The sequence below is a fragment of the Copadichromis virginalis genome, linkage group LG20, assembly GCF_057382275.1.
Source record: "Copadichromis virginalis isolate Kocher_CV1m ecotype Utaka linkage group LG20, C_Virginalis_male_GT1.1, whole genome shotgun sequence".
Taxonomy (NCBI): Eukaryota; Metazoa; Chordata; class Actinopteri; order Cichliformes; family Cichlidae; genus Copadichromis; species Copadichromis virginalis.
The window spans coordinates 12,965,740-12,990,851 of NC_140637.1; the positions used below are offsets into that span (position 1 = coordinate 12,965,740).

The 25,112-nt window shown below is 39.0% G+C and overlaps 1 protein-coding gene across 3 annotated transcripts in view; it reads left to right on the plus strand.

Annotated features, from left to right (window-relative positions):
* The window catches only part of LOC146684455 (MICOS complex subunit mic25a-like), a 73,883-nt gene extending 49,814 nt beyond the window's left edge, over positions 1-24,069 (plus strand). For all 3 annotated transcript variants that reach the window (XM_085445040.1, XM_085445041.1, XM_085445042.1), the window contains 2 exons: positions 2,310-2,445; positions 23,187-24,069. In XM_085445040.1, coding sequence (XP_085301166.1) covers positions 2,310-2,445; positions 23,187-23,210 — 160 coding nt within the window. In that variant the 3' untranslated portion in view covers positions 23,211-24,069. The remainder of the gene's footprint in view (positions 1-2,309; positions 2,446-23,186) is intronic.
* The last annotated feature ends 1,043 nt before the right edge of the window (positions 24,070-25,112 follow it).

The window sequence follows — 25,112 nt, forward strand, 5'->3', positions numbered from 1 at the left end:
TGATTCACATCAGTTTATGAAGTGGGTAAGATGTAAACGTCCCAATTTAAAGAGTGAGTTTATTTTTTAAACCTCCTATAACACAACTGAGATTAAAGTTGGACACACTGCTAACTTCATGCGGTCTTAATTGTTAATGGTGTAACCATAGTTGATCAGCTTTACGAGATGAGTCCCTAAAAAATGATAAAGCTTCCCTGATTGTTGTGTGTGTAAGGTCGGGGGGCGGGTTCATTCCACTGCAGGGCAACCTGCCACTGCATGTGGCAAATTTGAACTTGAACTTGATTTAATCACCCTTCATGGGAAAAAAAAATTTTTTTGGCGTGTCCAGCCAGCTTTCAGTGCAGCTAATGTTGTTAAGACTGCTCAGTCCTGTTCTCTCCTCCACATTCAGAGGAAATAAGAAGAGAATATGAAAGCTTCTAATTGCTTGTGGGATCCTTCTGCAGATGGAAGTTTGTGATAGACCAGAGTCCTCGCTGCTGCACTGGTGCATTTCCCCACTTTTCACCAAATATGTCAGTGATGTGATCATTTTTGTTACTGCTACCAAGAAGGTTATGTTTTTGGTAGTGTTTGCATATGTGCGTGTTGTCATTCTGTCTGTAAACACAATAGCTTTGCGAGGGTGTAGAGTGGGCTCATGTTAACAATTCATTAAAATTTGGCTCACCTTCACTAACGGCTTCAATGTCATCTTAATGATTTATCGGCCTAAATTTGACGAAAAGATGCGTAACTTGGAAACTTTATTTTCAACATACAGAAAGTATAATATAAATATTTAAAATAACATGTCACACTTGACCTCTGACCTCGCTTTTACATTTAAGGATACCTTTCTTTAAAGTTGTCCCCCAAATATATTATATCTTTAAAGAAAGTATTAACTTATTAGCTTCATGTCCAGTTATTTACAATTCAGTGCCTATTATCCATGACCTACTCTTACATAACGTTTATATACAAAGTACAACACCGTTGCCTTTAAAGTAAATACTCGGAGGGCTTCTTGTTTCTGCTGCTACATCAGGAAGTGAGCACATCTCTAATGAGACTGATCACAAAGCCTGAGTGATCTAACCTGCAGTGTTTCATTCGTTTACTGTCACTTAGTTTTCCTGCTCGTTCTCTGCTGCTTCAGAAACTGGTAGCAGTCTTAAAGATCCTCTTCCCCTCTATTAACAGTTATTCATCATCAATGATCTCTTTAAGGATGCCAGGATGCTTTGTAGATGACCTTTATCTTTACAGGGATTTGTCTAATGGAAAAGTTCAGACAAAGTTCTTCGGACAGCTTGCTGTTGTTTAAAAGAATAATTTCAGCATTTAGAAATGCACTTTGCTAATAAAAGCTTTTTAAATAAGGTCCCCAAGAGTACTTGGAGGCCCTTTTTTATTTGTCTGGTACAAATGTTTCCTTTGACTCCTGATTATAATTTTGTGATCTAAGCACAAAATCACTGCGACCTCCCGAAACACAGTTTTGGCCATAACTAGGAAATTCTCATTAAGCAATTATGACTAAATTTCACACAGCATATGTTTTGATGCCAGACTATGATGTGCATACCACATTTTGAATGTAATGTTCTCCAAAAAGGCTCTTTGTGTCAGTATTTAAAACTGTAATCAAAAAACCACATTTCTGAAATGTTTCAATGAATGAATTCCATGAACAAAGTGAGCTGATGAAGTTGTTTTGTTTAGTCACTCTAGTTGACTCTGTCTTGTCTGTCTGTGCAAGCTTCTGCTTTTTGCCTTCCTTTGTTTACAGGCTAGTGTCTGTCTGTGAGTGTGCTGCTGGAGAGTTGGTGAATAACAGGTTTTTGGAGCTTTTCTGCTGAAAATAGCCGTGCTGCCACCAAAACAGCAATAGACAGCTCTCTTGGATACTTGTAAACTTTCATAGATTGTAAATGCATTTTAGATGCTTTTTCTTGCAGCTTTTCTTCCCTCTAAGTCAGTCATGAATGTGAGACTGACAGCTAGAGTATTGATTTTTTTTTTTTTAAAGTTGTTTTTTGTTTCAGTTGTGATCCAGCATTTTTCTCTTTTTCTGAGCAGCTGACCTACCTGAATTCATGTTACACTGATACTATGTCATCAACTAATCAAAGCTAAACTGATGAATGAAATGTTGATTTACAGAAGATGTAAGAATCTGAATGAATAGTGTGATGAGTTTACTTCTTCTTCTTTTTTTTAATTTTATTTGAAAGCCTAATTTACACTAGCAGTAAGAAACAGAGGTACAAAAATGACAGTTTTTTCACTCCGTCTCTCTTGTTTCTTGTCTTTTGCAGGCCTCGCAACACAGAGGCAGTGTGTGCTGGCCTGCAGGCTCAGATTTTATCCTGTTACAGGGACAACAAAGACCAGACCTTAAAGTGTTCTGACCTGGCCAAAGAATACATGCAGTGTATCAATGCTGCAAAAAAGGTGAGAGCTTTTTCAATCTGCAAAGATATAATAAAAAAGTGTCAGGGATGGTGCAAAGTGTTAATGTGTCATAAATGTAACGCTGAAAACAGAAAGATTTGAGATTTATTTTTACATGTTATGAGGACTCCACCTATAGCCTTCACCTATCGTTTTTGCACTTTGGTTCCTCTACAGATGCAAAATAATCTAAAGTAAAAGTGCTTTTATTTTGAAAATGCATTTAGATTGTTTATAAGGATTTATTCATTTTTATGAAGTAGTAGGAGAGTAGGAGAGATTACAATAACTAATAGTCATTCACCTTAAAAAAATGTGTAATCCCGCCCCCTCACTGCTAAGTTCTTCTTTAATAGTCGCTTCAGGTTTTTCTAAGATTTTTATTTATTTATTTTTTTAAGTTGGGCTATACGAGCTACTTTTCAATAGTTGATTTATTACCTGCAGTAGATGGGATCGGCACAACCTGGTTTGGAGAAGCAGCCTGGGGTAATGCATGGAAGCTGAGCAGTGCATACTTTAGGACTGGGACATCACTGAAAGCCACCTTGATTTAAGCATATGTGATATTTAAAATATTTCCATTCTTTTGCTGTTAGACAGCCTTTGAGGACAGGAAGCTGAAGCCAGTTTCCAAAACAGCAATTTGAACTTGCAGGAGTACCGCTGAGTGACTTAGGTAGTTTAACACGTTTAATCAAAAACACCAAAGTCACACAATACCACAAACAAACGAACAGATTGAGCATGTCCCGTTTTCTGCGAGGGGAAAATTACTGTTTTTGTCAACAGAGTCTGGTGGCTTTAATGAGACTTCAGGCTTCAGTTCCCAGTATAAAAGGACTGTCTGTATAGCCTTCAAATAATCCAACCTAACACTTTAATGCACTCCTGTCATCAAAGGAAGTGCAGGGGAATACTTGATGATGGTGTCCCTGCAACAATAGAAGGACCCTTAGAGTTTGCCTGGTTTATGTGGCTGATTTTATCGTTAACTTTGATTTTTCTGCGCAAAGGCCAGAACTGTGACAAAATTGCACCGCTAATAAAGATGCTCTGATGTGTTCTGTCAAAAAACAATGTATAAAAGAGTGACACAAACACAGCCCCTTAACTATACGTTGCCTTAATAGCAATTTTTTTGTCAGACAGTGGCGCTTAGTGCTAAATTTCAAGCATTGTCACTGAGGCGTGTGTTTGTTTTTGTTTGTTTTGGGGGGTTTTTAAGCCATATTTCCATGTAACATAATTGCTCATACAAAGGTTCGAAACAGCAGAGTGCCTTCTTCACGTCTGATTAGCTGCCTTGCCATTAACTAAATTAACAGCAGAAACCCCACTGACGCTACTTCTCTCTGACACTCTCAGACCTTCACCTGAAAGTGCGGTGAACACTTTGTAGACAAAATGATCTGTGCAGTGTTTTGAGATGCAGTTTGGGGACAGTTGAGAGGTATAGTAACTTGTTAAAAAGGGATATACATTAACAGGTCACTTTATTAGGTGCAATTTACTAGTACCGGAAGACGGATACACTCTGGTCATAAATTCATGAACATGGTCAACGATAATACTCAGGTAGGCTGAGGTGATTAAAAGATACTCAGTCTATTAGTCAGTTAATTACTCAGTCAAGGGGCTTGATTTTGCCTAGAATATATTGCCCACACTATTATCCCCAGCAAGAGCTTGAATCTTTGGCACAAGAGAGGATGTCTGTGAAGGTTCTCAGTCATCCAGGTCATCGTAGTCAAAGGAGCTTGCAAAGAAAAGCGTCTGGACTTCTTTAAGTTGCTTGAAGACGTTTCACTTCTCATCCGAGAAGATTCTTCAGTTCTAAGGTCAAATGGTGGAGAGTCCCAGATTTAAACCTAGTGGGAGTTTCCCCCCCACAGAGGGACAAAAGGACCTTAGAACTGAAGAAGCTTCTCGGATGAGAGGTGAAACGTCTTCAAGCAACTTAAAGAAGTCCAGACGCTTTTCTTTGCAAGCTCCTTTGACCACAAGAGAGGATGGAGCCATGCTTTATTGTTGTTCTGACCCTGCCATCCAAATGCTGTAACAGAAGTAGGAGACTCATCAGACCAAACAGCATTTTTCTATTGCCCAATTTATGAGTTGCTGTTGACTTCCTATGAGCTTGAAGCAGTCTGGCCATTGTCCTCTGACCTCTGACATCAACGAGGCATATTGATGGATATTTTCTATTTTTCAGTCCATTCTCTGTAAACCCGAGAGGTGGTTGAACATCCCAGCAGATCAGCAGTTTCTGAAATACTTAGACCAGCTTGTCTGGCACCAACAATCATGCCACATTCAAAGTTACTTAAATCACCTTTCTTCCCTTTTCTGACACTTGGTCTGAACTTCACCAGGTTATCTTGACATGCCTAAAGCATGCAGTGAGTTGCTACCATGCAATTGGCTGAGCAGATATCTGTGTAAACAAGCAATTGAACTGGTGTACTTAATAAACTGACCTTTTAGTGTATTTGGGGATCTTTTAAATCTGATATTTTTATTGAAAGCATGCATATTAACATTCTTATATGTTCTTTGGAACTGAAGAAGACTTAATGAAGTAGCTGGTCTGATTTTAAGTCAACAAGAGAGCATCACCCAGTTGATGCAGCAATAACGTCTGCAGAATTTTAGGAGGGTATGAAACCAAACCACCCACTCTGTAGACACTGTCTGACTGTGTAAATAAGATTATATAGTAGTGAGGATAGATTTTATAGGCTTTTTTAATGATTATTTTATTTATCATGTTTTTAAGCTCTCTTTTTTCCACCAGAGGATGTAGTTTATGTGATCAGGCATTGCAGCCAGATTTGTCCTTCATCTTTAGTGTCAAATCATTTTTAAAGTAACTTTTAAAATTCCTCGTGTTTCACTGCCGTTCAGCCTCACACATAGAAAAGCAGTGATTTGACTGAATTACGTTACACTGAGCTGTGCAGGTTTTTGAAGATAAATATAAAAAGATGCTGGAGCATCAAAAGGCAGTTTAAAGGTTACTAACAAAGTTAATTGATGATTAAATATCACAGAATACATTTACAATTGGAAAGAAATGAGAGAGGCATATAAAGCTTTTTAAATTTGATCTAACTTCCAGTTAGTTGGAGTTACTTTACCTCCAGTAAGTCAGTTTCATTTCTGCCTGGCTCATTTTCTGAGCTCTTAGTTTTTCTTTGTTTTGGTGCTAATAAAGGATTTTTTTACAGGCTGGATTCCTTATACCATTTTTTTTCCTTTTACTTCTGTAGGCTCCTGAGATGAATCATCAGTCTGTCTCTGATGATTTGGCTTGGGTTATCTACTAGTTACTGAATCTTCACTCTTTTTATCTCTCTCATTCCCTTATATTTTTATCCACAATGGAAAACTCAGATATACATTCACTTAGAAAAATTGAACCTTTATACTTCACTTTTTGGCACCGCCTAATATTGAGTTCAACCTACTGCTGTTTTATTTAACAGCATCGAAAAGTCCTGTGTACATTTCTGCAGCAGCTACAAGTTGACAGAACGCTAGAGAGAAAATGTGAGGAGGAAGCTGCAGGACGGGCTACTCGCAAAGTTTGTACGGTAGAAGCATTTGAAGGTACAGCTGCTCATTATGCACTCGAGCAGCGTATTACTATCTCATGCTGGTCTCTGCTCACATCTCCTCTGTATTGCTCAGGGGCAGTGAGGCTTACCCTGGAACACAGTAATACAACGTGTGATAATCAGCTTGCTGAACATTGATACCTCTGCTGTTGTACTGCTGTATTGTGTGCATGGATACATGCACTCGTGTGCTCGTTCAGCAGCGTCTGAACTTCTGTTTATGTCGTGTATGACAGCATGCAGTCATAAATTCACATTTTTAAATATGCAGCAATGTTTATGTTCTTATATTCGTTGCTTACTAGGATTGGTGTGTGTGTGTGTGTGTGTGTGTGTGTGTGTGTGTGACAGAGAGTGGGAGACTTTCCTCCATATATTAGCTGGTGTGAGATAACAAGGAGTGAAGGAAGACTCTTTGAAGACAGTCTTTAAAGACTACAGCAGAGCATAATAATATATTGGCCCCCGAGGCATCTCCCTGACTTTCACCCTGTCAATTTGGAAGTTTATAAAGTTCTTCCTCCGTTTTGTGTCTTTAAAAGCTGTCACAGTTAGTTTGGTTATCGCTGATAACTTTTTCCCAGTGCAGTAGCAGTGACACAGTAAACTCGCCAAGTGCTAGTGAGACAACAATTAGCAGAACCACATGGATAGTTTTCAAAGTTGATTGCTTAGAAGAGCTTTTAACTTACAGAGTATCAGTCTGTCCTGTTGTTAAGACCATTGTGAAACCATTTTACCTGCTAAAGTTTGACAGCCATTTGTTTCTTGTTCGTGGAGTTTGGTTATAAACTCCATATGAAGGTTTGTTAGTAATTGCATTCTAATATAAAAATGCAGACAGATTACCAACATGTTGCAGTCCCTCTGAGTACGTAACCACCGATGAGTGCAACCCATTTTCAGCAGGTTTCTTTGGGACTCGGCTAAACTCTTTGCCATATGGTTGTATTCTAGATAAAAGCGGTATTGCCGAGCGCCTCTGTCATTTAGCAGTTCAAGTGCTGTCCTGCAGCAAGTATGACCTTTTTAGAATTTCTGTTTCAAATCTATGAGGTTCTGGCTGAACTAATAGAGTTAATCACTGTGTTATCACAAACAGACTGCACATAATTTCCAAACTGGTCCCATTCAATCCCAAACTGATAGCCTACCGATTATCTCACTGATGTTTTATCTGCGTCTTCATGCACCAAAGACGCTTTTAAAACAGCAACTCAGTGCGATTGGTCGCACACCTGCTTCCTGTTATCAAAATCATTTCAATCACAAGTTCGTTGCCCACAGTCACCATCATTTAGTTTGTGCCTCAGGCTGTAGCATAACTGACTTTGTGTCATTCACTTCATTTCTTTGAGCAGCATAATTATCAGCTAGGCCTACTTTGGTTTTCTAGTTGTGCTAGAAAACCAAGCATTGCTAATACGAAAAATCTGTCAGCTGCTAATGACACTGTTCGGCTAACACTTTCCACTTGGCTAACAGCTACTGTGATAGTGTGACAAATGAGGGTTTTTATGACTGCGTAAAAGAGTACAAAATATGCTTATGTAAAGCTTTTGTACAGATATAAACTAAACATTACTCTTCTAATGTATTTTAAAATGACTGCATCTTAAGAAGGCTTGTAGGCAGAGAACCTGGGGAAAATTCATAAATGTATTTCATCTTGCTTATAAGCAGAGCTGATGAGTAATGTCTTCTGTTTTGTGAATCAAAGTTTTAATCCTTTCAAAATTTTGCAGTGGACTGGACCATGCAAGAGAGATTACACTACAGCTGGTTAGTTATTTAATAATGATAGGAAATAAGGACGTCTCCAGAGGGGAGAGAAACACATGGTGACTTTTCATTCCTGAGCTTTTAAGTGAGTGAAAGAGGACTTAATTGGGACAAAATTGGTCCTGTTCCTTTTTTGTCTCTCAGCAGAGGTGACTGTGATGTGTTTTGATCAGTGCCACAGCAGGTCAGTAGACAGACATGCATATCGCAGACGTCTTCCTGCTGGGTTATGCTTCCATCTTTATGTGTACCCGTGTGCACGTGTTTGTGTGTTTGATGACAAATGAGCGGAGGATCCCACAGAGACGGTGCAGACAACCTCTAGTCATTATCCTCTGGGAGGCTGTGCCTGATGTGGGCACTACTACATGTAACGCTTACACACTGTCCAGACACTCTGTGGGATTCTCTAGTCATTTATCAGCACTCTCAGATGTGAATACATACACAACACACACACACACACATGCTGTCTGTGTGGCTGGTGGGATTCTCAAGTCATTTAGCCTCAATCTAAGAGACAGCCTGCTTTTGATCAATGTCAGACGCTCACGCTCACCGTGGAGAGAGGAGTGAAAGGCAAGAAACGAGACAGACATGAGAGAGTGCTACTAAAGAGATTTGTAAAAGTCATTTGGAATATCTGAGCAGAGAAACAGAACAGACTGAAAATGTACCAAAAGATGGAAAATACACATGAAAGAGTCCTTTAATCTGAACCATCTAAATAATGTGCCACTTTAGATCTTTGCTAAGTTTGTGTCATACGAAACATATTTCACAGAAGCATAAGTATTATACTAGATACTGTAGGGCTGTTCAATATAACGATATATATCAGATGACGATATGAAAACATCTATCATTTCATATCACGCTATCGTTTGTTTCGTTTTGTCACAAAATAAACTGTTTACAGCAATATTTTTTCATCGTTTTGATGGTCACTGTATAATTTCTTAAAGTTCTCTCTTTCTCTTATATTTAATATAACCACACTACGGCTGGACAAGCGACGGCTTTTATGCATTGTCGTTAGCAACAATGACGATAAAACCATCACATGGCTCCGCCGTCCGCTTCTTTATTTTCCACATAAACTTTTCAAAATAAAGATGAAGATTCTGTGCAGATTTTTCAAAATAAACTGAATCATGTGACATAGTATGCAAAGTGTTTACTGACGAGAAGCTAAAAAGAGCCGTCGGGGGCTAAAATAATGAACCTTAGAAACAGGCTTTTCCCCGCAGCACGCCGTGTAATAAATACTCACAAAGAAAATTGCGGCCGTTTCAACTTATGTCACACTCGACTCCAGGTACACGACGCCCAGCTGAAAACACTGCACACAAGTCGAGTTGCCCAAGCCTCACAGAATTTACAGAAAATGTAAAATATTTGTGATATATATCATTGTCTGTACTAGAGCAGGGCGATATCACCAAAAATATTTTATCACGATATACATTTGAAAATTTGCGATAACGATATAACTGACGATATAATTGACACTAGACAAAATACTTTACAATACACAACTTTATTAGTGCAAAAAAACCCATCAATGTATTTTCACTTAAACAAGCAGCTGTTTTTTTTATGTGCATTAAAGTTATATAAACATTTAACAGTTCAAATGCAAATTCCTCGCTGACAGTTTAACCAAAAGGCATTTCCAGTGGAAATTGGCCGACATATCCTCAGCATAACCATGTATAATATCCACAAAACTTAAAAAGAGGTTATACACACACAATACGGTAATATTATTTTGAAGCACAGTACGTATCACTCCGCGAGGCTCCGGCTTACGGTAGCCGTAATGCTCCGACAATCCATCAAGTGGTGCGACTTCGTAGCTTAGCAAAGCCGTACTAAAACATTTGACAGATTTCGAGCGCCGTGTACCACATAAAATCGTTTCGAGGTCAGTAAACACAACCAGAATTCAAACATAAGGCACACGGGATTATAAGGGGCACTGTCGATTTTCAGACAAATCAAAGGATTGATTTTAAGTGTGCCATATTTTCCAAAAAACACGATAATAACGACGGCCCGCTAGCATGGTCTACCAAAAATAGTGCTTTGTTGTGTGTCTGACGGACGAAAGCCAAACCAGTTCCACATCACTGAAGTTGCAGCATTTTTACAAACCAATTCTGGTTCATCCGTTTCATTCAACGATCCGCTTTCGCCCTTCTCATTCTCCGTCGCCGCCATGCTTTTTCCGCCATGTGCGCATGTGCGTTTTACCCATATTCTATCGTGATATTTCATTTTCTTATCGTTGCCCAACATTATACCGGTATTACCGTGAACGATATGATATGGCCCAGCCCTAGTCTGGACGATAGATGTCTTATATCGGGATATGAGATTTTGGTCATATTGCACAGCCCTAAGATACTGTGTGTATGAAGTTAACCAATAGTGAAATCAAAATCTTGGGAAAAAGGTCACAAACAAGCTGTTTGTCCATCACTGTCAACTTCAAATGTTCAGATGTTAGATTTAAACAGCTCATGTGGTCTCTGTAGTTACGGAGAATTGAAGCCTCTCCCACATCAAAATTGGTTAAACAAGCAGTTTCTGAACATGCAAATTGAGTGCAATGAATTCATGATTCAGTCTAATATCAGGCAACATCGTGTTTGAAGTCGTTTGGCTTGTGGACCAGGAAGTGTGCTCTTAATATGGGAAAATATAGATGCAGATATAATGAAGGATATGGCGCTATGTGTGACCATCCACAGGCCTGGCTCGTTGTATCCCAAACTTAGTTATATTTGAATTTATCTTTGAGTACCTTAGATAGAAACTGCGTTAAAGGTAAAGCCAGCCTTTATAGCTTAACAGCTATAACAACAAGATATTTGCACAAAGCTGCGGTTATGGTAAATGATACACAAATGCACAGTTTTTATTTCATTTCTTCTCCAGTGCTTTAGAGTCGCATCTTAGAATCTTGCCTTTCCCGTGTAGCCTGTTAGCTGTCCACGTTGACGACTCCTCTGCCCCTGACAGCCATGGAGAGGTGCAGTAGGGAGTTGGCGGGCTTGGTGATGAGATGTCAGAGTTATCAGCTATCACGGCATAGGAGAGTCACCCAAATAACCCAGCGTACTGAGACCGATTATCCTTGTTTTGAGGAAGGAGCCATAATTAATACCTTAAATTCCCTTCTATGCTATTTTGTTTCTGTTTGTTTTCTGTTGTTTGTTTTATAATCGTTCAATCTAAAACGCCATAGTAGGTCCTTAGACCATTAAGCAATCACTGACAGTCGTAGCAATCGAGACTGTGGGCAGGTAAGAGCCGGGACACCTGTCTGTGTGAAGTGGAGCTTTCCTTGGATCGGCAGCATCACTCACTTTTCTAATGTGCCCAGTTAATCTTTGCTCTCAGTAAGACGTGTGATATAACACGACCATCTATAAAAAAAATGGATGAGATGGTAAATGAACCATTTGTGAATTGTAAAATGTAATTTTTCTTTTTAAATTGACACTGTTCCAGAGAATTGTTTGCAATACTCAGCCTCCCTCATTTATATGAAAAGGGATCTGGGTGGCTTCATTTCAGGGCTGCGTTGTAGTCAGTGAATAGGAGCATCCTGTGGACATAAAGAGAAATGGTGTAGCATTTTTGTAGCAAGGAACACTGTTGTGATTCACAACAGCGTGGCCTGTCGAGCTGGAAACTCTGTGCAGTTTCTGCGGCTTTGTGTGCTGGTATGATTCTCGGTGGATAGCCCACCAGAAGATAAGGGGAAAGAGAAAATTGCTTCATCTTCTTTTGATAAGTCTATTCTCAAAGAAAGTCCACACTGACAATGTTGATATGCTGATAATAAATGTGTATCTGTAGCCGATCTGAATGCACAGCAACTTTCTCAAAGCCAGTGAATCACAGCAGTGTAAAACCTCATATTGATTTCTTTTTTCTTTTACCTTCAGTTTTATTGTTGATTGAACAGGAGTCATGCCGGTACAGAGATCACAGCAGCTCAGTCACTCTGCTGGTAGATAACAAAATAGACAAACAAAGTGGAGAAAAATACAAAGAAGAGGCTCAGGACAGCGAATTGGACTGAAGAAGGAGAAAATACACGTTGTGGATACAGAGAGATCTGTAGCCGGCTAGATGTGAAAGGCCAATGAGAAATAAACAGAAAGGCCTTGAGAAGTATCGGACACAGAAAGAGATGGAGTAGAAGGAGAGAGAAATGAAAAGACACATTAAGGTTTGAAGTTAAACCTGAGATTAAATGGTGACATGTAGGCGCTGGAAGTTGGTTTAAGTGGAACAAACAGCTAAAGAAACTAAGAAATGTTCAGGGAGAAAAAAACTGAGATGAATTTGTGTTCAGGACTGAGGCGAGAGACGGGCAGATAAACAGGAAGCAGAGTAGAGAAGAATGAGTAGAGTCGAGGGAAAGTAAAAAACATGATAGCAAACAGTGAGCAATTGAAGAAGTGAAGGGAGAAAATGGGAGAAGGAGAAAATGATGAAGAGGAGGAGGTGGACAGTTAAAGAATAGAGGTAAGGAGGCAGGTGGGGAAGGGGGTAAAGCTGGACAGACGAGGGGAAGGAGAGAAAGGAGGAGGGACGGGGAGGCGACATGAGGCAAGTTGGGGAGATGATGGGGAGAGAAATAGGTGACTGTCAGGAGGTAAAAAGCGAGAAGGGGAAGATGAGTGGATACCATGAGGAGATAAGTGTTTATGGCGGAAGGGTTGGAGATGGGCAGGGGATGAAGAGATGTACACAGACACACAGAGAGAAAGGGGCATAGACGTTGGCCCCTCAGCAGTCAAAACTTAATGAAGAAGAATGAGGAGCTTCAGCTTCCTGCTGGACCTGCTGCTGACCACACGCACGTTCTCACTTAAGTATGCACTCCTCAAGTTTTGACACAAAATTTATGAAGCGAACAAACAGTTGGACTCCTTTCACCTCATTGCTATGCATGAATAAATATTACAAAGTGTCTCGTAGCTTTCTTAAAACTAGGCCTAATTAACGACCAGAGTTTCTCTCATTTTTTTGTATTTGTTCAGAGATAAACCGTCTGAGATTAAACACTTGGGCATAGGCGTTTCAGACCAACCTTCTAAATTAGTGTGAGTTGCTTTAATTGGGGCTGAAGTCTACGCTTTTATATCCGCTTTCCAAAGGCAGAACTTTTCTGCAAAGTTGATGTACCATAGAGCAGATAGTACTTTTCATCTCTTAGCTCTCTATTTGTGACTCTGTGACTTCCTGCCCACTAGAGAGAACAGGAATAAAACCTACAAAGAAAAGATGTTAAATTATAACAAATTGTAAGGAAGCAGTGTTCAGTGGGTTTTTTATGAAAGGTGTTGAATTGATTTTTAAAAAGTGACATTCATTTGGAGCCCATTTATGTCAGCTTCGTGTTTCTGTTCTGCTCTCACTTGTAGGTCTGTTGTGCCTCATTAATGGTGACTGCCTACAGACACTGAAGAAAAAAGTCTTAAAAGAACTGTTGAACTTTTTCTCCCTCTCAGCTCACAGTTTTGAGCAAAAGTTGACAAAGACTCAACAAAACACGATGGTATAACATGTTGTGTAATGATGGTCTGTTGACTGAAACAGGTTATTATTATTATTAATGTGGTACTATGAGTTTGGCATGTGATAAAGCAATTGCCACCATGCTTTTTTAGCACTATTTTCCCTGCTGGACTCCTGCATGTTTTGCCCCACAAAGTCTAATGTTATGACTAGATAGCCAGCAAAACGCACATCACATGATTTTGTTTTACGTTTACATCCTGAGGAAGTTACAGAACTATCATTCTGAATGGAAACTGATATAGAGTTTAGATGCTAGCTGTCACGTGTTTCATGTAATGTTCAGCGTAGGGCAGAGGTGGGTAGTAACTAATTCAGTTTGCTCAGTTACATTTACTTGAGTAACCTTTTAGAAAAAAAATGTACTTTTAGGAGTAGTTTAACTACACTGTACTTTTTCTGAGTAATACTATTATGATGTATCGCTACTCTTACTTGAGAAAATATTCTGGCTACTCTACTCGGTGTGAATAACTTTAGTGAAAACAAAAATGAATCTTACTTTGACACAAACTTAGTTTATGTCAAAGTAAGATTTGTTGTTTTATTTTCTATCTGCTGAGCCTGTTGTGCAATTTGGAGAAGTATCATATATAACCTAACAAATATAGACCTATAGGGATAGGTAATATACCTACTCTAAATAATAGTTTAATATTGATTTGGAAAAGTGTTTCTCCTGCCGATATTTATTATTTTGTAATCGTTATTTATATGAAGCATTTTCTTTTCCTTTTCAGACTTTAAAATACCAAAATTTGCACTAAATGTTATATTTTTGTCTGTCTGATTATCTCATTGTTAAAGATTAAGTCAGATGTTATGATCAGTTACTCACTACTTTTTTACTCTTCAGTAATTTTGTGGACGGCTACTTTTTACTTTTACTTGAGTAAAACTATGTTGAGGTAGTGTCGCTATTACTTGAGTACAATTTTTGGCTACTCTACCCACCTTTGGTGTAGGGTAACATTTACTGTACAGTGACATTGACTTGATGAATCAATGAAATATACCCCAAATAATTCTAATCAAATTTTACCAATTTTAAAGCCTAGAGCTGTCGGCTGGCTCTATTTTTCTATGTTACTAGTTTAGTTCTAAAACCCAATGTTCTCATTTAAAAACAGAAATAATAAAAACATATTTTGACTCCTGAACATAAAAAGAAAGACCAAATGATGGCAGATGCTAAACTTGTCAATATTTTCATAAAATTTGGCTCCTGTGATTTAGGATTGTATCAAGTATGAAATGCAATTGTCAAATTTGAAATCTCCTGACGTATCTGTTTTTAAACTTCTGACGTCTTATCTGATAGAAGATTCATTGCTTGTTCCAGGAAATCTGTAATGCTGCAGAACAACGTTACAGGATTTTAAAGCATATTAAAATATCTTGAAGGTTTTTCATCTTTTTTCACAATAAGCTAAACGTACTATGGCTGTCATTAATGTTAAAGTTACATATCGGGTTTTTTATCTACCATTTCTACTGTTACATAATGAAGAAAGGTGAAAGTTTATTATTATTATCATGAAACAACTATAAATATGAGAAGATATAAGCTTACAGTTCATGATTAAAAGTCAAATATCTAAATGTACATTGGTAAAATATAAAATAAGTATAAATATATTTGAGAGACCAAGGCCAATCAGATATTTTTAACTGTCATGTTTGGATTTAGCCCATTAAAATCTGTAAGAAACGCTTTCTCACAAGCAACTTCTGAAAAGTTATTGCTGAAAATTCAACTTTACCTTTTGCACAGCATTTTCTAATTTTCCAGATTCTTGATCAAATTACTGCAGCAAACATATAAATATATTAACATTATAACATTTATGCTGCTGTGTGCCTATTAAACTGAAAAATATACAGAACCTAAAACTCTGTTTTTCCACCTGTGATGTAGGTGTATAAAAACTTTTTTTCCATTAGTGCAGTGAGTAAGTCACTCTCCCTGTGGATGCAAAGGTCAAAATGCTCACTGAGAACAACACATTTGTAAAAGTTCACATCCTTGCAGTTTGTTTGCAGTCTGTAGATTGTTTTTGGCCGTTACATTGTCATGTTTTGTATTCATTGCTGCATGTTTAAAGACTTTTGCTGACACAAAATCAGAAAAACATATAAAACATAACTTGTTTGTGCCTCATTGCATGTCGTCCGTGTGACTCAGAGTGTTTTTGTGTATCTGTGTGTTTATTGTCGGGTCCAGAGAGAGAGTTTAATGCTGTTGTCATGGATATCTGAGTCAGTGAAGAACAGCTTTTTTTTTTTTTTTATAAAGAACAGAGGGATGGACTTCAGGACACTCTAATGTGTGTTTTTAAATAAAATAAAAAAAATACGCCTCTGTTCTTTGGAACATCTATGCTTTGTTGTTCTGCCTGACAAAATGCCCACAGTGAAGGGGGAGAGAAAAAATGTCCATCAATCATCTCACCTTTCATGTGTAGACTTACCTTTTTATAGACACAATCAAATATAGACACATACACAGTAGACATGCCCGGCTATATTTACATCAGGATCTGGGTTTTGTTCAAAAGTTTGTCAGTTCGTGAGTGTAAATGTTCATCGGTTTGTTTTTGCTGTACTCTGTTTGTTTTTGTTTTTTTATCTTTCTTTAAAGATTTTCCTTCATCTGTCAGTTTAGTTTCTCTGCCTTTGCTTCATTTTAAACCAGCACCTTTCATCTCACTTCTTAGTCTGTCTGCAACTCTTTCTCTTTTCTTTCTCCGCGTCTTTCCCGCTCTCTTTGTCTCTCTTGTTTTATTCAGTCTTGTCTCCTGTTTCCATTTTTTTTTCTTGCTTTCTCTCACCCGCTTCCTTCATTTTTCTCTCCCCCGCACCGCAGCTGACTTATTGATTTCATTTTCATACTGTTGGCAGTTGTTCTCCCCTTCATAAACCATCAGCGTTGCCTCCTTTCAAGCCGGCATTGATCATTGTACAGCCGATCACAACCAATCTCCACTGAGCATCATTATCTGCTCTCGCTCTTCCTCTTTTGTTGTCTCCTCTGTCTTGTATTCTGTGCTTTGTGGGTTGTATTTTTCAATCTAGCTATTCGGTGCTGTGGAGTTCTGTACATTTAGTTATTTGGGTAGTGAAGTTTTGTCTTCCCCCGCCTTATATTCTTGAATATTATGAGAAACAAAACTAAGCAGCAGGCTTTTCTACCTTCAGAAGTCGGGACTTTAGGACAGGTTGTTTGGCGTAACACGTGTTTCTCTTCCACTAGTACCTGCTTGCCTAAGCTTGACTCAATTTTGGGGGGTTTTCATTACCTGGAACCAGGTACTTTTTTTTAAGTAGGGTTCCAACAAAAGTATGAGAGCATCGGGATTTGGCCAGTCCTCATGTAACTGGTGTTAATGAAAAAGAGTACTGCAATTAAAAGACTTATGTTATGTATTTCAGTCAAAAAGTTCTGCTTTCTGGTTTGCAAATCTCTTCAATAATCACAGTGCAAGTACGTACAACTACTTATACCAGCTGTTTTGTTGCACGTTGAACTTTTTCTAAGAGCTGTAGCACACGTCTTTCTCCTCCTGCACGTCCCCTCTCTCCCTCTGTCTCTGTATTTCCCTTTCTCTGTCTTTTGTCGCGGTGCGAGGAGCGATCGAACATCCCATCAAACCATATCCAGAGCCTCTGCTTCTTCTTTCATCCGGTGGCCCTCAGACACCACAAAGCTTTCAAACAAGGGCAGAGTTGTGGGGGTGGGGGTAGAGTTGAGGGTATTCTCAGCTGCCTCCTGAGGAGCATTTTCACCATCTTTTGTGCTCTTTCCTCGCTGTATCCTGACCTTTCTGAACGCCACCACTCCCGTCGGCTCGCGCCACCAGATCCCCTACTCTGTCTCCCTCTTTCTGTTTGCTCCAACAGGGGTCCCGATAATAATTCAGCACGGTGCCGTATTGTGTACTATTGAAAGCCACCTAGGCTGCATAAGCAATTGACACACTTAGTTGTTTTTTTTTGGTTGTTGTTGTTTTGTTTTGTTTTCTGGGCACACACCAGACCGCCATTCTGGTCGGCATTTTATCGGCCCCTCTTGTGTGTGCTTAGGAAGAGGTTTTGTGGAACCAAGACCACCAGCTGGGATAAGAGAGGACAACAGCGGGGCTTTTAGGTGGGTCTTTCACTGGCTTTTGTCACCCCGAAACAGCCACAACATTATCGGAACAGTCCACTTTCTACCAGCCTCTCCTTTGTGTCCCATTGTGACTCAATCCGTCTGTCTCTCCACTTCTTTTTTTTTTTTCCTTTATGATTTGAAGCCTGCCTTTCCTTTGTGATTGCTCTTCATTCACACCCTGTATTTCTAAAAATATCGATTTCCTTCTCTCCGTCTCTTCTCTAGCCCTATTGTAAATAAAAAAATACCAATGTTTTATTACCCGCTTGCAGAGCTGTTGGGTTTTCATGTGAAACCTGTTTTCATGTAAATATACTGCAGGCATTTGACGTTCTTTTGTCCCACAAATCCACAAAAAGCAGCACGTTATATTTATTGTACTAAACAATGACATCTGAACTTCATTTATTGGATTTATAAAAGTCTCATTTCTTTAGATTTTGTGAGGAAAATGGGAAGTAGATGCAGATGTTTACTGAAATGGGCAAATATCTGTAGAAATGCGTTGCATGGGGCAACAACAGAGTTTGTAGTTTTACATGCTTCAACATCACTTTTGGTACGACCCACTGGTTTCTTCATCCCAGCCTGAACTTTCAGGGCAGCTTCCTTGTCATTCCTTTAAGTAGTTCTCAGGAATAGTTCCCCAGCTTCTTGAAGGACGTTTAAAGCTCTTCTTTGGATGTTTCTGCCTTTTGTTCCGTTCTCTGACACGATGTTGTTAGAGTAAGGCCTTCCCCACATAATATCTCTTCCTGCTGATTTTCAGTTCAGTAGTCATATTAGGATAGAAATCTTGGATCAATCAGAATAACTCACAACAACACATTGATTTGCAGTGACCCTCTCTTCTAAAGAGACTTATTTTATTTCCTAACTTAATTTAGTGTCTCCCAACTCATTACAAAACATCCTTCCCTCTCTTGCGGGGCATATAATTACAGATGAGGTTTGTCAACATAAAATTTGAATTCACTTTTTTAGCAGTTGCTTTCTCCTTTTTTCGTCATTTATCAAGAAAACACTGGAATCTTTGTCTTGTTTTTCAGACGGCTTGCTGCTTTCCTCGGCCTTATATCTTTGGAGTCTTTTTTTTTTTCCCACTAAGTGAAAATACTTAGTAGCTCCCCTCCCACTTCTTGTTTTTGATAGAAGTGGAGGCTAAGTGATGATCTAGGTTGCCTAAAATGAACTTTGTTAGTGGAGCCAATCTAATACGTGTTCTCCTCCACATTCCCCTCCATCTTCATCCCTCTGTCCCTCAGCAGTGGAGTGGTCAGGCCTATCAACCGCAGAGCCTCACCTGGGAGCCCCAATTGCCTGCCAGTCATCAGATAAAATGGATTTCCAATTGAGTCAAGGCTCCCAGGCTGGGTGCGGAGTGGGGAACAGCCTGACTCTGCTCTCCTACCTCTCCTGACTTTTTGTTGTTATTTATTTCTGTCTCCTACAGTGGTCATCCCCGGTCTCTCTTCTCCTCTCTTCAGTCCCTTCACTCTGCCTCTTTAATCTTCTAGCCGGAGCCACATGAACTGAAAATAGGCTCACTGTAACAGCCCGTAACCATAACCAAGGCACTAGCTGGTCAAAAGTCTGAAAGAACCTCAGCAAGTCTTCATAGTCGGTGACTACTTTAATTTAGAAGGTGTCTTCAATTAGAGCAGGGGTCTCAAGCGTAAATGAGCTGTGAGCCACTGCTGGCACTGTCATCTCATTCAAAGGCCACTTTAGTGTTCAAGTAGGACAAAACAAACAAGAAAACACCCTCAAATATTTCCAAAAATGTTGTTTTGTTTTTATAAATTTCAAATATTGTATAACAAGACAAAACTGCAAACATGAACACAATCTTTGTTTCTTCTCACTCTTAACTAACTGAAGCCTTTCACTGAACTACCACATAAAAACACTGGAACTCTCCTATTGGCCAGACATGTGGCAGCACTTGTTATAAGTTTATTCATATTTAACAGAATAAAAATAAGTTATAAGTGTTTTGTTTACAAATAACTCTCTCACTGAACTAACACAGCCAATCCCTCAACATGTAAGTGCTCTCTGCTCATATTGTTTTCATATTAAATCATTTTTTGCTTTTTAAAAGAACTAATTTAACATTGTTCTTAACAACAAACAAATCCTCGCTAACAAAAAAAGGTTCAAGGGTCAAATTTCATTAGATTTCTTTACGTCAATATACAGGCCACAAGCAGGGGTGACATGGGCCACAAGTGGCGAGTTTGAGACCCCCTAGATTAGAGCAACAGGTGGGAAATCCATTAGTTACTTTTTGCTTGTTAGTACAGTAGATGTGGAAAAATACAGTTTTCAGAACTGCTCAGAGGGCTAATTAATCTGTTTAATAATTTGTTGTGTGTAAACTTTGTCATACTACACAGGCCACATGCAGCCTGCTTTCAGCTTGAGTGAGCCTGACCGGTGACATCTCCTCTCTGAAGTTTAGCTACATATCTAATCCCCGAGATTCTTAAAGTGAAGAAGGGGGGGTCATTTCAACATCACATCTTAGTTTTTCTGCATTGTGTAAAAATGCTGTAAATGAAAGGAGTTTGTCAGCGTGACTCTTTCTTTCTCTGTAATAATTGTGTCAAATTCTAGAGAAAGTCCCTGTAGTTCCCGGCCCAGACCGTCTCGTAATCATAAAACAACGTTTTTATTAATTCACAGAAAATATTTAACTGTGGAAAACAATAAAAAAAACAATAACGAATGAATGGTAATCAGGAAGAAATGTTTTAACAGTTATGAAACACTGGTAAACGTCCAAATGTTTGCCCCCCTTCACATTTTCCAAAGCTGTCAAGTGAGCTGGATCGAAATCCAGGCGGATTTTGGCTCCCTGCTTTAAACACTCACAAGACTCTGACAACAGAGTCCATCTGCTTTGAGAATTTAAATCGTACAAAAGAAAAATGATCAGGTGAACTTGATCCTGGAATGTAAAAGATCCCATGTCAATGTTTTAAAGCCATAATACAGGTTCATTTGTTAGCTGGTTTGCAAAGGTGCCGTTCAGCATGCTGTACATTTCTAACTAGAGTTCTTGTCTCTCTTATAAGGGTTTTTCATTTTCTTTGTCATTTTCGATGTACAGATTGTAATTGTGTCCTATCATTTTTCTGTTTTGCGTATCCAACTCACTCTTGTTTTCTTTCATGGTCAAGACTCTTTTCATGTCTGTTACTTTTCAGCGAGCGAGCCAGTATTAGATTTCTTCTTCACTAAGGTAAACAACAGGAGAGGAGATGCGCCTTCATGGCTTACATTATTATAAATGAACACAAACTACTCGTGTGAGCAAAAGTGTATAGAGGAGAATGAAGAAACACTGGAAGGACAAAAAAAAAAATCAGTGAAATAGAAGAGTCGAGGAAAGTGACAGAAGAATTGAAAGTGAATGGGAGATGAGGAGACTAAACCAGAGGCATCAGATGAGAGGACAAAAGAGGGGAGTCATATTGATCACACTGCTCTGTAAGTCTCTCTGTGGTTATAATGGTTTGAGTTTCACAGCTGGAGTCAACTCTGCAGTGCTTAGAACAGATACCACGTGCTCTCAGCACACACATGCACATATAGCACATCCATATACGCAGTGTGTCTAGCAGGCGGCTTCAGGTCAATGCGCCCCCAGCTCTCAGTCAATTGAGCTCGTTGCATCGTTCCACTTGGGCTAACCCTCCTCCCTGCTGCTGTCTAGTCTTTGAGGCCAAGTGGGGCAGAGTTGGATCAATTTTTTTTTTGACTTGGAATCCAAAGCAAATTTGCAAGAGATCCATTTTACGATAAAGAACCTTGGGTTAAAAACAGATTTTTTTTCTTATAGATGATTTCTGATCATAGAACTAAGCTTAATGGGCAGTTTGAGTTGAAATATATGAGAGGATCAGGACAAGTTATTGCTGTTCATTTTTAGGGGAACATCCATGTAGCGAGAGACATGTAAAGTCTGTTTGGGGCCTTTAGCTAAAAAATAAATAAATAAACAAAGGTAAACACCTGTTTCTGCGTTACATGTGCTTCCTTGTACTTGATTGCTTCACATTTGCACTTGAAAAATAATCATAGTATATCTGATCCTCCATTTACAGCGAGTGTTGAACTTTCCTGTGGAAATGAGCTTATATAATAGCTAGGAGTCATCTCATTAGGTAATGTCTCTGTTTTCAAAGGAAAAGTTCTGAAAGACCTTCACATATGAGACCAATTATCTGTCCATTAGTTTTATACAATATAGCTGTATATATTCTTTAAAATGTATTACCTTAGCATTTCAAAAAGCTCCCTTCCAAAAGGTTGTAGAAACAGCTCTGTATGATGTCAGGGCTCAAGTCAAATTAGCGTGAGATTAGTTTAGTTTGTTGGTATCGCTCTTAGAATCACTGCGCCAGCAATTCAAGGTGTTAATTGATCGTTGCCATTTCACGTGAGGGCTCACAATCTGAGCGAACCCCTCTCATGGTACATAAGACAAGGTCGCTGGAATGATGGTGTCAGACGCGTCTTCTTTCCAGGACGATTTGTTGCTAGGGTTTCAAGGACCGCATTGATCTTAGGTTGAAGGATGAAGGTTGCACTCCGTGGATCAATTGCATGCAGCTGTTTTTAAATAGCAGGAAGGTACGCCTGATAGGCTGCGCATGCTGGAGCTTGGAGGTCATTTTGTTTGAAAGCTGCAACAACTGCAGCAGAAAAATTCTCGTACGACAGAGACTTTTTCTTGAAGTTTTTTTTTTTTTTTTCACAATTGTGAATCTAGTGACCAAAACTTTTTTTTTTTTTTTTTTTTCCTTCATATTGATTTAGATGGACAAATGTTTGAAGGCCAGGACACTGACACCGTCATCCCTGTTTGGTTTTGTGCTGCTCATACAAATACTAAATACACAGTGTACTGATCAGCCACAACATTTAAACCACCTGCCTGAAATCGTCCCTTTAATGCCACACAAAGACTCCATCAGGGCATAGACCCAGCAGCTCTTGGGAGATTCTGTAGTATCTGGCATTGGGACATTGGCAACGCATCCTTTGGGCCCGGTGGGATACTTAATCGAATCCAGATCTGTGGTGGTTGGAGGCTGGGTCAGTGCCCAGGGCTCTTTGTAAAGCATTACCTGAGCAATTTGATAGGTGGAGTTTTTCTCCATGGGGCTGGATGTGTGTCCACAGTGTGTACAGTGTGTGTGTTCTTGGCCTACAACAACATTTAGTTGCAGTTTGTAAGTCTCAAAGTAACATTCAAGGTGGTCAGTGATAGTCACTCCACTCGTCAGTTGTTTAAATGTTGTAGCATCAATTTAAAAAAAAAAAAAAATCTGACAAAATGATGACAGAATTTCTCATAAACCTCTTGAAGTTTCTTTTTATTTTTTGGGTTTGCTTATTTCCATTACCAGAGTAATCCCTAGTCTTACCCGCCTGACCTTTCTGCTGTGGTCAGTTAAAGGTGGCAGAGAATAAACAAAACGGGGACAACCCTTCCACCTAAGAACTCCTTCAAAGGTCAGCAGGCGTGGCTGCTGTGCAGATGGACTAATTCTCTGTTCTTTCTTCTCTCTCAGAACCTGCTGGTCAACCACGGATGAAGAGTGGGAGGAAAAGGGTAAAACCGTTACATGACGACAAGCTTTTACTTAAGCACTAATGGCAGCACTGTGGTCGCATCCTTGTTTTGCTTTATGAAAGAGATAGTTTGCAGTTAGCATGCCTTTTTTTTGTGCTATTTATCTGTGGTGTGATCCGTTACACTATTATTCTGCACTGCTACATACTACAGAGAAGTAAACAAGAAATGAGTGTGTATATTAGGCTCACGGGTTGAGGCGGTGCACTTTCAATTCAGTCATTTATGAGCGCTGTGATAAAGTATCTGCACTCTTCATGATTCCCCCTTTTTTTTTTTTTTTTTGTTGGTGCATTTCTCACATTTACATGTTTTAGATCATCAGGCATAGATGACTGTTTACTCTTAATAAATGACATCATTTAAACTCTCTGACTAATATCAAAATTTGCCTGATGATGTGAAGCATGTAACTGTGCTACAAAATAAGAAATCAAGAAGGGGGCAGATGATTTTTGACAGCACTTGAATGAGATCAGTGGAAAATGTTTCTTAAAATCTGACTTGTAAAGATGCATTCAGGGGCACTCCTCCATCAGCTGAATGTGGAGATCAGGTTACGTCCAAACCCGTGCTAAATTTTGAAGGGTTAAAAAGACTGGAAGTCATTTAAGAAGTGAGCTGAATCAGGTGCACAGGGACCGTCCTTGTTTTGATCTCAGATTGAAAGAAGAACTGACTCACTTGTTTTTCTTTTGAGCTTTATAGATTTGTATTTTTTTAATGACACAGGAATATGCTCAGGTAATCCTGGCCATGACTTTAATTCATCAGACCCGTGATGTATTATATGAGTTTATTAAACCATTCATATCCTCTCACGGTTTTGTGTCTTTAGTTGTGTGTTTGTGTGCCTAATTCTGCCTTGCTTCCACTTTTAATAGCTGAGTGAATTTAATTTCACTGCAGTGGTTTATTCATTTCTCTAAAGAAATGCAAAAAAAGGAACCTTGGGATATTCTATATAGATGAAGCACCATCCATGATAATCTATTAAAACCTTTCTAAGTCGTTTTGAAGGTACGGTTCAACTCAGGCTCAGTTTGAAAATGAAATGCTGCCATTGAGCAAACCGTTCTGTGACTTTTAGTGACTTTTTTTTCTAATAAATCTGTTTGAAATCAGTTTAAGAGACTGTGAGCTGAAAAATAAAACCCATTAACCCCCATTACGGGTTAAAAAATAATGTCAAAAGCAGGTTTCCTCTCAAACATAACTCAAAACAGTGGAGATGAAGAGAGTCATGTTAATATTTATTGTCAAAGATCAGTGAGAAATATTGGCAAAAGTAGATCAATGTGCTTTGTTTTAAATTAAGAGTCTACCAGCTAATTTGTCTTTCTTTTTTCAAATTGTGATTTTTAAGGCCTCTCAAGCCTAGAGACCAGTTGGCAATCCCCCACCAATGTCTGGTCTCGAGTGGTCGCTGGGTTCTCACAGAACGGATGTAGCACCAAAACCCTCACACAGTTTGTGTGAAACATGCTAACTTGTCGCTGACCAGTCTCCAGGCCTGCATGAATGCGCTTATAGCAGTTGATTTTACAGCAACAGCTAGCAACCTCCAGAAACTTTTTGCCAGTGAATACAAATTCTTCCCTACCAGTAAGTGGTTGCCAACGATTCTCTAGGCCTGTGTAAGAGGAGCCTAAAGGCTTTTTCATCTGTGCTGTTTTTACGTGCCAAATGCCAATCAGCTGGCATGCAAACAGAGGTTTCTAAAGAAGATACAGAAACAAGTGGATACTTCCAAACGTTTTCACCCAAGTCACGTAAGAAATAAGAAACCGCTGTGAAGATTTTTTTCCTGCTGCTACATGAATGGAATAGAAATATTGTAATTCCTGGTTTCATTGTTGTTGGT